This window comes from Salvelinus sp. IW2-2015, linkage group LG18, assembly GCF_002910315.2.
Source record: "Salvelinus sp. IW2-2015 linkage group LG18, ASM291031v2, whole genome shotgun sequence".
NCBI classification, from domain to species: Eukaryota; Metazoa; Chordata; class Actinopteri; order Salmoniformes; family Salmonidae; genus Salvelinus; species Salvelinus sp. IW2-2015.
The window spans coordinates 64,946,833-64,961,787 of record NC_036858.1 but is presented as its reverse complement, the minus strand read 5'-3'; the positions used below and the strand labels follow the sequence as shown (position 1 = coordinate 64,961,787).

Genomic DNA, 14,955 nt, shown 5'->3' with positions numbered 1-14,955 from the left:
CACCAGGTTGATCTACTGTATTGAGTCTCTACTAGTAGTAGTCTCATGCATGCAGGGGGGCAGAGGAGAATAAAAGTTGTTTATTGTTATTAGATCAATATTCAGATATAATTGATAATTACCACAAAATTCTTCCCAAAACTCATGAATTGACTAGTGTCTGGCGTCCTTGGTTAACCTCAGTGAAAGGCAGAGAGATGTCTGAGGTGTGTATCAGTACTAAATATTCATTACTTCTCTCCCTCCTGCAGACACCTGTTATGTGCTGTCGTTTGCCATCATTATGTTGAACACCAGCCTGCACAACCCCAATGTCAGAGACAAGCCCCCTGTAGAGCGATTCATCTCCATGAACAGAGGTATCAATGAGGGAGGAGACCTGCCAGAGGAACTACTCAGGGTGAGAGTGTGCGTGTGTTTGCGTGCGTGTGTAGAGCAAATGTTTTTTCCATTACTCAACCTTTTTGTATTGTATTTGACAGAATTTATTTGACAGCATAAAAAATGAGCCCTTCAAAATCCCAGAGGACGATGGCAACGATCTGACACATACGTTCTTCAACCCTGACAGAGAGGGATGGCTACTGAAATTAGGTGAGTGACGACCAAAGAATCCACATCTTGGTACTTGGTTCACCAACATAACTCCAAATATTCTATATCCTATCCTTCTTCACGACATTTTTGTGCAGATGGCTATGATCTCAGGATATGATCTAATGTTAGCAATGTGAAAAACAACTCGTATTATTTCTGCGCTACTGTCTCATCCTGTCTTTTCTCTCACTCTAAGCATGGTATGTGTGATTCAGCTGCTTCTCTCTCCGTCCTTGGTTTATGCACTTACTGTGCCCTTACTGTTAAATCTTGTTTTCACTCACACCCTTTGACTTGTCACCTTTCTGTTCTGTGACTGGCTGTTTCTTCTTACTCTGCACTAGGAGGTAGGTACCCCTCCTCGATCCCAATAGAAGTTGCCCCTAACTACTGATACAGGGTCAAATATATTGGTTAAGGTTAGGATTGAGGGTGGACGTAAACTGATCCTAGATCTGTGGTTAGGGACAACTTCTCCCAACCTTCCCTCCCTCATCCTGAGGACCCATGCTAACATGTAGACCTAGCGGTTAATCTTCTTAGTCAACAGATGTATTCGCTGCTAATTGGAGAATTAGCTTGTTTGTTAGTTTTTCCAGCCCATGTGACCTGACCAGGAAAAACTCAGGGCCCTAGTTATTATAGCATCTAGCTTAAATAAGGCCCAAGGAAGGGGTGCATTTATTTAATTTTGGTCATGGGTTTGCACTTGGAGAATGTGTTCTGTATGCTACAGTATGTGGTGTTCTGAGTTCCTCCTGCTGCTGCCCTCCAGGCCTGAAACACATACTGCTGCTGCTGCCCTCCAGGCCTGAAACACATACTGCTGTTGCTGCCCTCCAAGCCTCAAACACATATGCTGCTGCTGCCCTCCAGGCCTGAAACACAGACTGCTGCTGCTGCCCTCCAGGCCTGAAACACATATGCTGCTGCTGCCCTCCAGGCCTCAAACACATACTACTCTGCTGCTGCTTCCAGGCCTCAAACACATACTGCTGCTGCTGCCCTCCAGGCCTCAAACACATACTGCTGTGCTGCCCTCCAGGCTCCAAACACATACTGCTGCTGCTGCCTCCAGGCCTCAAACACATACTGCTGCTGCTGCTCTCAGGCCTCAAACACATACTGCTGCTGCTGCCTCCAGGCCTCAAACACATACTGCTGCTGCTGCCCTCCAGGCCTCAAACACATACTGCTGCTGCTGCTCTCCAGGCCTCAAACACATACTGCTGCTGCTGCTCTCCAGGCCTCAAACACATACTGCTGCTGCTGCTCTCCAGCCGTCAAACACATACTGCTGCTGCTGCTCTCCAGGCCTCAAACACATACTGCTGCTGCTGCTCTCCAGGCCTCAAACACATACTGCTGCTGCTGCTCTCCAGGCCTCAAACACATACTGCTTGCTGCTGCCCTCCAGGCCTCAAACACATACTGCTGCTGCTGCCCTCCAGGCCTCAAACACATACTGCTGCTGCTGCCCTCCAGGCCTCAAAACACATTCTGCTGCTGCTGCCTCCAGGCCTCAAACACATGCTGCTGCCCTCCAGGCCTGAAACACATCCTGCTGCTTCCTACTTCCTCCTATCTGTGTGCGTCTCAAATGGCCTCCTATATAGTGCACTACTGGTGAAAATAGGGCACTATATTGTAGAGAACAGAGTGCCATTTGGATGAAACCTCTATCTATCCATTGGGATCCCCCTTTTTCCATCCCACCGGCTGCGCTTGCCAGATCATTTTAGTGTTGTTCCACTCGGAGTTGCATGCTTACATCTGTATGCTAATTTTAGCATCCTTTTGGAGGAGCTGCCTGTTAGCTACCTTGGTTTTTATGATGTAGTTAAATGGGTCATTACTGCAGCCTGTCAGGTAGTTAAATGGGTCATTACTGCAGCCTGTCAGGTAGTTAAATGGGTCATTACTGCAGCCTGTCAGGTAGTTAAAATGGGTCATTACTGCAGCCTGTCAGGTAGTTAAATGGGTCATTACTGCAGCCTGTCAGGTAGTTAAATGGGTCATTACTGCAGCCTGTCAGGTAGTTAAATGGGTCATTACTGCAGCCTGTCAGGTAGTTAAATGGGTCATTACTGCAGCCTGTCAGGTAGTTAAATGGGTCATTACTGCAGCCTGTCAGGTAGTTAAATGGGTCATTACTGCAGCCTGTCAGGTAGTTAAATGGGTCATTACTGCAGCCTGTCAGGTAGTTAAATGGGTCATACTGCAGCCTGTCAGGTAGTTAAATGGGTCATTACTGCAGCCTGTCAGGTAGTTAAATGGGTCATTACTGCAGCCTGTCAGGTAGTTAAATGGGTCATTACTGCAGCCTGTCAGGTAGTTAAATGGGTCATTACTGCAGCCTGTCAGGTAGTTAATGGGTCATTACTGCAGCTGTCAGGTAGTTAAATGGGTCATTACTGCAGCTGTCGGTAGTTAATGGTCATTACTGCAGCCTGTCAGTAGTTACATGGGTCATTACTGCAGCCTGTCAGGTAGTTACAATGGGTCATTACTGCAGCCTGTCAGGTAGTTAAATGGGTCATTACTGTAGCCTGTCAGGTAGTAAATGGGTCATTACTGCAGCCTGTCAGGTAGTTAAATGGGTCATTTACTGCAGGCCTGTCAGGTAGTTAAATGGGTCATTACTGCAGCCTGTCAGGTAGTTAAATGGGGTCCATTACTGCAGCCTGTCAGGTAGTTACATGGGTCATTACTGCGCCTGTCAGGTAGTTACATGGGTCATTACTGCAGCCTGTCAGGTAGTCTATGGGTCATTACTGGCAGCCTGTCAGGTAGTTACATGGTCATTACTGCAGCCTGTCAGGTAGTTACATGGGTCATTACTGCAAGCCTGTCAGGTAGTTACATGGGTCATTACTGCAGCCTGTCAGGTAGTTAAATGGGTCATTACTGCAGCCTGTCAGGTAGTTAATGGGTCATTACTGCAGCCTGTCAGGTAGTTAAATGGGGTCATTAACTGCAGCCTGTCAGGTAGTTAATGGGTCATTACTGCAGCCTGTCAGGTAGTTAAATGGGTCATTATGCAGCCTGTCAGGTAGTTAAAATGGGTCATTACTGCAGCCTGTTCAGGTAGTAACATGGGTCATTACTGCACCTGTCAGGTAGCTTAAATGGGTCATTACTGCAGCCTGTCAGGTAGTTAAATGGGTCATTACTGCAGCCTGTCAGGTAGTTACATGGGTCATTACTGCAGCCTGTCAGGTAGTTACATGGGTCATTACTGCAGCCTGTCAGGTAGTTACAGTGCCTTCGGAAAGTGTTCAGACCCCTTGACTTTTTTCACATTTTGTTACATTACAGCCTTATTCTAAAATGGATTGTTTTTTTCCGCTCATTAATAATGACAAAGCAAAAACAGGTTGTTTAGAAATTTGTGCTAATTCATAAATGTGTAAACTGATATTACATTGACATAATTATTCAGACCCTTTACTCAGTACTTTGTTGAAGCACCTTTGGCAGTGATTACGGCCTCGAGTCTTCTTGGGTATGACGCTACAAGCTTGGCACACCTGTATTTGGGGAATTTCTCCCATTCTTCTCTACAGTTCTGTGGTTGGATGGGGAGCGTCGCTGCACAGCTATTTTTCAGGTCTCTCCAGAGATGTTTGATCAGGTTAAAGTCCGGGCTCTGGCTGGGCCATTCAAGGACATTCAGAGACTTGTCCTGAAGGCACTCCTGCATTGTCTTGGCTGTTGTTCTGTTGGTGGAAGCTGAACCTTCGCCCCAGTCTGAGGCCCTGAGCGCTCTATAGCAGGTTTTCATCAAGGATCTCTCTATACTTTTGCTCTGTTCATCTTTCCCTCAATACTGACTAGTCTCCCAGTCCCTGCTACTGAAAAACATCCCCACAGCATGATGCTGCCACCACCATGCTTCACCGTAGGGATGGTGCCAGGTTTCCTACAGACGTGATGCTTGGCATTCAGGCCAAAGAGTTCAATCTTGGTTTCATCAGACCAGAGATTCTTGTTTCTCATGTTCTGAGAGTCCTTTAGGTGCCTTTTGGCAAACTCCAAGCTTGCTGTCATGTGCCTTTTCCTGAGGAGTGTCTTCCGTCTGGCCACTCTACCATAAAGGCCTGATTTGGTGGAGTGCTGCAGAGATGGTTGTCCTTCTGGAAGGTTCTCCCATCTCCACAGAGGAAGTCTGACAGAGCTCTAGAGTGGCCATCGGGTTCTTCACCTCCCTGACCAAGGCCTTTCTCCCCAGATTGCTCAGTTTGGCCGGGCAGCCAGCTCCAGGAAGAGTTRAWGGTTCCAAACTTCTTGCATTTAAGAATGACGAGGCCACTGTGTTCTTGCGGACCTTCAATGTTGCAGGAATGTTTTGGTATCCTTCCCCAGATCTGTGCCTCGACACAATCCCGTCTCGGACCTCCACAAGACAATTCCTTCAACCTCATGGCTTGGTTTTTGCTCTGACATGCACTGGCAACTGTGGGACCTTATGTAGACAGGTGTTTGCCTTTCCAAATCATGTCCAATCAATTGAATTTACCACAGGTGGACTCCAATCAAGTTGTAGAAACATCTCAAGGATGATCAATAGAAACAGGATGCACCTGAGCTCAATTTTGAGTCTCATAGCGAAGGTTCTGAAATACTTATGTAAATAAATTAGCAAACATTTCTAAACCTGTTTTCGCTTTGTCATTATGAGGTATTGTGTGTAGATTGCTGAGGACTTTTTTTTAACTTAATCTAATTAGGATAAGGCTGTAACATAAAATGTGGAAAAAGTCAAGGGGTCTGAATACTTTCCAAAGGCACTGTATATACAGTACCAGTCAAAAGTTTGGACACACCTAMTCATTCAAGGGCTTTTCTTTATTTTTTTACTATTTTCTACATTGTAGAATAATAGTGAAGATATCAAAACAATGAAATGACACATATGGAATCATGTAGTAACTAAATAATTGTTAAATCTAAAATATATTTAGATTTGTTTTTCAAAGTAGCCACCCTTTGCCTTGATGACAGCTTTGCACACTCTTGGCATTCTCTCAACCAGCTTCATGAGGAATGCTTTTCCAACAGTCTTGAAGGAGTTCCCACATGCTGAGCACTTGTTGGTTGCTTTTCCTTCACTCTGCAGTCCAACTCAACCCAATTTGAGATGGTTTAGGATGATGTCGGGTGATTGTGGAGGCCAGGTCAGCTGATGCAGCACTCGATCACTCTCCTCCTTGGTCAAATAACCCTTACACAGCCTGGAGGTGTTTTTGGGGTCATTGTCCTGTTGAAAAACAAATGATAGTGGGACTAAGTGCAGACCAGATGGGATGGCGTATCGCTGTGGTAGTCATGCTGGTTAAGTGTGCCTTGAATTCTAAATAAATCACAGACCATGTCACCAGCAAAGCACCCCCACACCACCACCTCCATACTTCAGTTGGAACCATACATGTGGAGATCATCYGTTCACCTACTGTGCATCTCACAAAGACACGGCGGTTGGAACCAAAAATCTCAAATTTGGACTAAAGGACAGGTTCCCACTGGTCTAATGTCCATTGCTCGTGTTTCTATGCCCYGATCTACCCCCTAAAGTATGGTAAKACTATAGTAGTCATAGTATTACTTTATAATTACATGGATTATTGACTGCTTGCATCATTTTTGTTTAATTAACAAACTCAAATAATCCTTAATCTGGACAACTGTAGAGAATTATCTGCATTTATCTGCTGACAAAGGCTTGACTCAAGGAGAGAAGAGTTAATGCTAACTCCATATCGTGAGGAGATATTCTTCCTGAAAAAATACAGCGTCTGAGAATTGTATCTTGTTACTCATTCTGTTCCTTACACTCCCTGGTTGGTCGGACAGACTGGCTTCCCGGTACAGAGAGGGATTTGGCCAAGTGAAAAGTTCAGACTATGATGAATGCTTCTATGAAGTGGGACCACATCCCCATTTTGTATTGATTGTTAGTACTTGAACAGGAATTTAAACAAGTAAACTCATTGCAGTAAACTCGCTTACTAGTGTATTGTTACAGAAATGCAGAATGAGTAATTGTCCCTCTCTTTTCACTTTATATCTGCAAAATAATGAAATAAAATTAAGATGTATCACTTTTAAGAGGCAAATGTCTTTATTATGCAGTGGGCTGGGTATACTGTGATGTCAGTCTGAATGCATTGCCACCCCTGACCAATGAACCACGCTCCCCAGCTCCGGCTGCATTTCTGGGATTTCTTCCCAAATTGAACCCACATTTTGACTGTTTTCACAAGCAATACCTGCACTACTTTGGCTAGAGGTCCCAAAGGGGGGATATTGGGCCCCTGATTGAATCAGCCTAATGGACAGACTGCCAATCAGATAGGAAGAGTACCCTACCCTAAGGTCTGAGGGCTGGACTATAGGCTAGTCTGTCTGTCTCAACATTGAGTCTCAAAAGAAATTTTCATAATTGCTGTTGCAGTTTGCACTGAAATGAGTCTATGAGAAAGGCTTTGCTGGTTGCTGAAAGGTTGGCATTAAGCAGCCTCCATCTAAACCCTTTCCCATAGTATTGTATAGGCCCAAGAGATTAGCATCCACATGCCATGCTAGGGTCTATTCAGGAGGGTGCAGCATTACAGAACATTCAGTTGAAATAGATTGCCTAGAACAGACATCATTGTCATGTAGAATATAGGGAATCAGGTCAACTCTATACATTACGGTTAGTATTGCAGATAAAAATGTATCACCTCATTGGCTGTGTAGCCTACAGCACTGCCTCTCCGCATGGCTTGGCCATTGGCTCGTCTCTGTCTGTGGTTTGTTACTCAACATGTCTCTCTTTCAGGATGTAACTCTTGTTACTCAACATGTCTGGTATATTTCTCTACAGGTGGAAGAGTGAAGACCTGGAAGAGACGGTGGTTCATTCTGACTGACAACTGCCTGTACTACTTTGAATACACAACGGTAAGTTAGTGTGTGGTTTTATCAATGAGAGACCTCTGCAGCAGATGCAGCCTGGCCCTTTGACCTAAATGCACCATGGTCCAGCAATTAACACGATGCATGGAACCATCTGGGAGGTCTGTTACACATCTGGCCTAGCCCCCCCCCCCCCCCCCCCCCATTATCCTATATTCACTGATGAGAGTACAGCCCCAACACACCACAGCTTAGAGCCCACTACCAGGATTGAGCCCAGTCCCTGGACATCACCTCCCTGCTGTGTTCTCTCATTAAGAGAAAGACAGGGCTGTTCTGTTCCTCAAGGTCTCCTCAGCCCCCAGCCCCCCCCCCCCCCCAGGCTGCAGAGCCTCCCAGACACAATAGAAACCCACTGTAGGATGTTACTTCTCTCTTAAGTAACTTCCTCATACAATAGAATATTGTCCAAATATTGCTGATTTATACACACTTATTTGTAATGTGGGTTTTATTCACATGTGTTTTTTAGTTATTGAACCATCAGCACAAAACAATTGGCCTGTAAGTATATGCTGTCTGGCTACATATTAAATAAATGAATGTGTTCTTCACGTCTGCAGGACAAGGAACCTCGTGGGATCATTCCTTTGGAGAACCTCAGTGTAAGAGAGGTGGATGAGCCCAGGAAACCTGTAAGTTCCTCAAAATATACTGAAACACTTTCTAAGAAAGGGCTAATAAAGCACTGAACACTTCTAGACCCTCTTCACCGGGACTAACTGTCCCCCTTCACTGTAACACTCTTCACCGGGACTAACTGTCCCTCTTCAACAGGACTAACTGTCCCTCTTCACTGTAACTAATTAATTATCTTCACCGTAACTAGTTCTGTACTCTCACCTCTCGCTCTCTTTTGGACGCTGTCGTCCAATCAGAACTGTTTCGAGCTCTACAACCCCAACCACAAGGGTTCGTTGATCAAGGCGTGTAAGACTGAGGCGGACGGCCGGGTCGTTGAGGGCAACCACACAGTGTACAGGATATCAGCGCCCACCACAGAGGAGAAGGAGGAGTGGATCAAATCCATCAAGTATGTTTTTGTATATAACCCACCTCATGTTTTGGGAGTTTTACCCCCATGTAAACACAACAGATATTACTCACCAGGRTCCAAAGCCCATAGTCATCTGCTAGGAGACACCAGTGAATCTCAACGATTSGATGGCAAAACTAGGATTAAACCAGTATGAATGTATCCACTGACACTTCTTTGAAGATGGGTTGGTCTTCACACAAAGCACCATGACCATGTGTGAACTCTTTGATGTAACTGTGTGACAGACTAACCCATATGGCTGAGGCTCACTTTCTCAGTGTGCGGTAGACAAGACTGGGCTCAGAGTTGATCTGAGTTCTCTGGAGGTTAAGTGGGTTTCTGTTTGATAAAGCCCTGTAGATTGTCCTGTAGGCATTCAGCCTCAATTCGTTCCTCTTCGTGTTTTTGCAAAATCCACACTATTTATCAGACACTAATGCTGTCTAGTTAAGGAGAGAAGGAATGATGAAAGTGCTCTGTTAAATTGGACCCAGAGGGTGATTGATCATAGCTCTTCTCAGCTGAGCTTTCCAATGATCAATATCAGCTGGGGAAATCATATTAAATGATGCTCTCATCAGGCATGAAGATATAGAAACACCATTACGATTGAACGCTGGGTTTCCATTAGAACCAACAGAATAGATTTTTCTGCTCGTGCCACAACCTTACTGGCAAGCTTGTTTGGAAAAAGTGGATGCAATACACAGGGGAACATGATGATTATGTCAACTTTAGTTCTGCAATTATCATAACTTTAGATGGGGTGTTGGAAAATGAGTTTACAGTGGGAGAATTGGGAAACCAGTGCCACTCCTAGTCCATACCAGCCCTGTATGAAATATCAGCCGTAGGTCAACTTTATAGGCCTCTTCATTGTGTTGTAGCTGTCAGACTGAGACAGTGTGACAGACTGTGCAGAAGAGGCCAGACCTGAGTTGCTTTACCTCACATACACCCTCTGTACTCTGAGTCCGCTTCAGTCTCCCCTGTGGTCAGCATGATACACACACACCGAATGGCCATCCCAGCATGTCCTGTGTTCCTACTGCCAGGAAAGCAGTGAATTACTTAGCCCTATTACAGTCCCGTTGGATGCAAGGCTTGGACCTCTATGGGTTTTCCCCTCTGCAGTCTCCAAGGGAAAATATGGGTATATTATAGTCTAGACAGTCTGCACTAATGTACCAAAGAAAACACCTGTTGTCCTGTCAACTTTTTTCAATTTTTACTAATGACATGCCACTGGCTTTGAGTGTTTATGTATGCGGATGACTCAACACTATACATCAGCTACTACAGCGACTGAAATCACTGCAACACTTAACAAAGAGCTGCAGTTAGTTTCAGAATGGGTGACAAGGAATAAGTTACTCCTAAATATTTCAAAAACTAAAAGCATTATATTTGGGACAAATCATTCACTAAACCCTAAACCTTGACTAAATCTTGTAATGAATAATGTGGTGATTGAGCAAGTTGAGATGACTAAACTGCTTGGAGTAACCCTGGATTGTAAACGGTCAAAACCTATTGATACAACAGTAGCTAAGATGGGTAGCAGTCTGTCCATAATAAAGTGCCGCTCTACCTTAACAGCACTATCAACAAGGCAGGTCCTACAGGCCGTGGTTTTGTGACAACTGTTCAGTCGTGTGGTCAGGTGCCACAAAGAGGGACTTGGGAAAATGTAAATTGGCTCAGAACGGGGCAGCACGGCTGGCCTTTGGATGTACACAGAGAGCTAACATTAATAATTTGCATGTCAATCTCTCCTGGCTCAAAGTGGAGGAGAGATTGACTTCATCACTACTTGTATTTATGAGAGGTATTGACATGTTGAGTGCACCAAGGTGTCTGTTTTGAACTACTGGCGCACAGCTCGGACACCCATGCATACCCCACAAGACATGCCACGAGGTCTCTTCCCAGTTCCCATGTCCAGAACAGAATTTGGGAAGTACTACATAGAGGCATGAATACATGGAACTCTATTCCACATCAAGTAACTCATGCAAGCAGTAAAATTAGATTTAAAAAATTAACAGATAAAAATACACCTTTTGGAACAGCGGGAACTGTGAAGCAACACAAACATAGACAATATGCATACAAACACACGATAACATACGCACTATACACGTACCCATGGATTTTGTAGATATAGAGTAGGGGCCTGAGGGCACACACTTTAGTGTGTTGTGAATGTATAACTGCTTTCATTTTGATGGACCCCAAGAATAGTAGCTGCTGTCTTGGCAGGAACTAATGGGGAGCCATAATAAACCCCAGGAAGAGTAGCTGCTGCCTTGGCAGGAACTAATGGGGATCCATAATAAATACAAATAAGAAACCGCTTGATTGTGTTACAGCTCTGTTGAGGTCCTCTGTCAGAGCAGAATGCTGCAATGCAATGTTTTTCTTTGACAACAATGTAGGTTAAAATGTGAACTGTGCTGATACTGAATGTAGTAAAGCTGGGGAAACTATTCCCCTGCCTGCTCATGAAGGGTAAAGCTGGGGAAACTATTCCCCCGCCTGCTCATGAAGGGTAAAGCTGGGGAAACTATTTCCCCCGCCTGCCTCCATGAAGGGTAAAGCTGGGGAAACTATTCCCCCGCCTGCTCATGAAGGGTAAGCTGGGGAAACTATTTCCCGCTGGCCCCTGCTCATGAAGGCTAAAGCTGGGGAAAAAAACGTATTCGCCCGTGCCTGGCTCAGGAAGAGTTAAGCTGGGGAAACTATTCCCCCGCCTGCTCATGAAGGGTAAAGCTGGGGAAACTATTCCCCCGCCTGCTCATGAAGGGTAAAGCTGGGGAAACTATTCCCTCGCCTGCTCATGAAGACGTACATAGGCTACTGTAATACACAACCATTGTCTATTTTTCATAACCAATCTCTTCTTTCTGCAGAGCAAGCATCAGCAGGGATCCTTTCTATGACATGCTGGCAACCAGGAAGCGGAGAATAGCCAATAAGAAGTGAGGAGGAGCGCCTGGCCACACCCTTCCCATCATCAGTGATACCAGCATAGACCCCGGTCTGTCCAGGAGACCAGGGGGGTCTCTTTCACTCAGCCCAGGGACAGGACACATGGCTACATGGCCACAGCAGAGACCAGGGTAAGGGGATGTAGTGGGGAATTGACTTTGGATGCTACACCTCTCCACTTCATCAGTATGGATAAAGGACAAGATGGGGAAGGGCACTTGATATTTTGGTCATCAGTTTCTTTTCAGATGTATGTGTGAATACAATTCTATGAAGTGTGAATACAATTCTATGAAGTGTGAATGTACAGTATTGTGAGGACACTGAGAAACCGTATGGTCTGTGCTTCCCCAATGTCCCCACACAGACTGAGCTTTCATCAGCCATATAAGCATGGATATTGTTGCCCTCTAGTGCGTGAGTCGAGTATGATTTAAATGTCAGAAGAGCCTCAATTTATGAATCAGCTGGTCTGATTTTCCACCCCTGAAACGATTGACACTAATACAATAGGGATGGTTTTTATTTTTTTTCAGTTTCTGTTTAACAATGASATGCCCATGCCAGAGAGATCTGTATGGTGAAGGAGATGTGACGCCATTTTGTCTTAGAGCTATAATACATTGTCATGTTTGTGGGGCAGTTATCTAAAACTAGTTTATGTATCGATTCAAAGTCCACTGCTATAAATAATTTGTTTTTCATATTTTCTCAAATTACAAAAATGTTTTTTCATCTTTACATTGTGTGTGTGTGTACAGTATATACACTGTACATAATGTTTATAATTTGTGTTTCTGTAGCATGTAAAAGTTATGGCTAGCCTACACCTGCTTAAAGTTGAGCATTACAGAGTACATACTGCAGTGGAAGAACTCCAACTCCTCAGAGCAAATGGAGGAAGATAAACAGATAATGACGTAACAGCCAAGCCAGCTGGGTTTCACATGGTGAAACAACTCTTCACTAGGGGCTCTACTCAATCTGTATCGCTGAAGTTCAGTGTCATGATTGAAATTTAAAGGCAACGTTCCTGCGTTAGTGGTGACTGCATGTACGGTGAACACACATGTCGGCTTAATCGGAAATTACCTTTCTATTTCTATCGCGCATTCTGTAACTCTTCAGTGATCCAGACTAAAGAGCGCCTCAAGGTTTGGATCTACAACGCCCCAGGGTGAGACTGACAGATCAGTGAACGTTCTACAGGTCCAAGTTGTGTAAAAGTTCACAAGATTCTCAGCATTGCAGGAGCCTTTCAACTTGTGAGGATTTTGAATAAAATAGAATGTTCAGATATTCTCCTGTGTCACTGACCAGTCTGACATGTGACTATGAACTGAGTAACCAGGTCCTGGTTTGAACTCCCTCACTGTCATTGTGTAACCTGGAAACAATATGAAAAATGACCTTACGACTGTTGGCCTTGAATCCAGAGTGTTTCAACAGTCTTATCTGACGAGCTTAAAAGCAATCAATTAAACAATCACTCATATGCAAAACCTTTTACCAAAATTCAGAGAACGGACTTCATCTGTCCAATACAAAGGCAGACACTATTCCCATCGGTGTGTAAATGCCCAGTTAATCAATGTACAATGTATACATTTGACATGATATTGTAGAACTAAAAATGTGTTAACATGAACATTTTGTCTTTTTAGTTAGAAAAAACCCCAAGCAAACCATCCTACCCATTTCACTGACTTGTGTCCATAGAACAAGGTCTAAATTACGTCGTGGTAATTCTCTAAAACAAAACTATTCTCTATTTGTATTCCTGATACAGGACTTATGTATAAAAAAAACTGATAGTACAGTTCAAAATTAAATTCACAGTATTTCTTATGGATGCTAGAAAACAGAATAAAAAAAGCAGAAACACAGGTCCAAAGCCATAAGTGGTAACATGATTATTGTTCAGCTTTTTTAAATGCTTGAATAACAAGTTAAAAGAATTGGAAATCTCAGTGAGAGCGAGGGATATCGTTCTTCTCCTGTGAAGGATTCAGAGGGATGATCGTAGGCTTTAGAAAGTAAAAGTCTCCAGGGTAGGTGGAGTTGTGTTAAGTACACACGTAGTCACAACAGCCCAGCTGCATGGGGCCCAGGCCAGCTCCTTCTCCTCCAGACACTACTCACTCCATAACATTTCCCTCCATCAGAGAGAGGTTTTATACCTCCACCTATACAGATATGTGGATAATGGTGACAAACAGTTCATCTCCTAGGCAAGAAAACTATTTGTCTTCCTCTTTTTGGATTATTTAACCAGTTGATCAGTTCTCCGAGGAGGAATAAGTCTCGTTTGAACAAAGTCCTGAGTCTTCCACTGTGCAGCTTATTCATCATAATGTACATTGAGTGACAAGTGTACACCGCTGAAGAGTGAATTTGAAAAAAATCTAGTAGAATCTTAATTTCTCATGTGGTAAAAATACAGTATATTCCCAATAATACAGCACCACGTTCAAATATTTGGGATGACATTCCTGTAGCCGTTGAATTTCACTTTTATATAAAGGTTGATATTTAAAGTAAAGTATTCCAAGTCTGCAATGAGAGGGAAAGATGTCAGGTTTGCAGACAGTCCCATCAGTCTTTACACAATCAAGATGAGTTGAAACCGGCTCCTGTTTTTCCACTCATAACCATGCACAGTCAAGCATAGAGATTCTGAGAGTAAGACAGAGGCAAAGGAAAGATACTTACATTGTTCTGTGTCTCTGGTCGAACAGAGAAAATCTACTGTCTAAGGTCATTGTACAGTCCATTGGTAGAACATTCGTGGGAGTTTCCATTGGGTTGACCTAAGCCATTACCTACGACAAAACATTATGGTCAAAATGATAGATTAACACAGTGAGAAACAACTGCACCTATAGAAACCACATCTGCTTGTTTTTTTACCTGTGTGTTTGTTGAAGTGGCAGTGCGATGCGTTTTGAGGAGCTGCTGTTGGTGATCCATCACGAGAGGAGAAGGAGCGGTCGTTGTCATCGGCGCGATGCCGTTTCTTGGGGTAGCTGTTGTCATAGCCATCGTCCTGGTAACGTTGCTTCTTGCTCGCCCTCTCATCGTCGCTGCTGCTTGCCCTGCGACCCTCCCGGGKGGCATTGGGGTCACGGTGCCCCTCGGAACTCTGGGTAGAGCGGATCTCACCCCCCGACTTCTCATCCTCCGTGTCAGTATCATACCTCCTACTTTTCTTGTGTTTGGAGGAACTGCTGCCGTCGGCTGCCCTGTCAGAGGAATCCACGTCAAAGGTCCTGGAAGAAAGAACACCCAGGTCAGAGTTAATATAGATCAGTTGTTACTTTATCTGACATTGTCTCATTGTGGAGGTTTAAGAGAGAAGAAAGACTGCC

General features: G+C 44.2%; 2 protein-coding genes across 3 annotated transcripts in view; one reads left to right on the top strand and one right to left on the bottom strand.

The window, feature by feature from the left end:
• Nucleotides 1–12,882, top strand: part of LOC111977409 (cytohesin-3) — a 54,680-nt gene extending 41,798 nt beyond the window's left edge. For both annotated transcript variants that reach the window (XM_024006812.2, XM_024006815.3), the window contains 6 exons: nt 252–400; nt 483–594; nt 7,466–7,542; nt 8,121–8,192; nt 8,436–8,590; nt 11,509–12,882. In XM_024006812.2, the coding sequence (XP_023862580.1) occupies nt 252–400; nt 483–594; nt 7,466–7,542; nt 8,121–8,192; nt 8,436–8,590; nt 11,509–11,581 (638 nt within the window). In that variant the 3' untranslated portion in view covers nt 11,582–12,882. The remainder of the gene's footprint in view (nt 1–251; nt 401–482; nt 595–7,465; nt 7,543–8,120; nt 8,193–8,435; nt 8,591–11,508) is intronic.
• Nucleotides 12,883–13,077: 195 nt separating this feature from the next.
• Nucleotides 13,078–14,955, bottom strand: part of LOC111977413 (ubiquitin carboxyl-terminal hydrolase 42-like) — a 29,691-nt gene continuing 27,813 nt past the window's right edge. The window contains 3 exon segments of the mRNA XM_070448657.1: nt 13,078–14,140; nt 14,300–14,409; nt 14,498–14,856. Of these exon segments, the coding sequence (XP_070304758.1) occupies nt 14,333–14,409; nt 14,498–14,856 (436 nt within the window). The 3' untranslated portion in view covers nt 13,078–14,140; nt 14,300–14,332.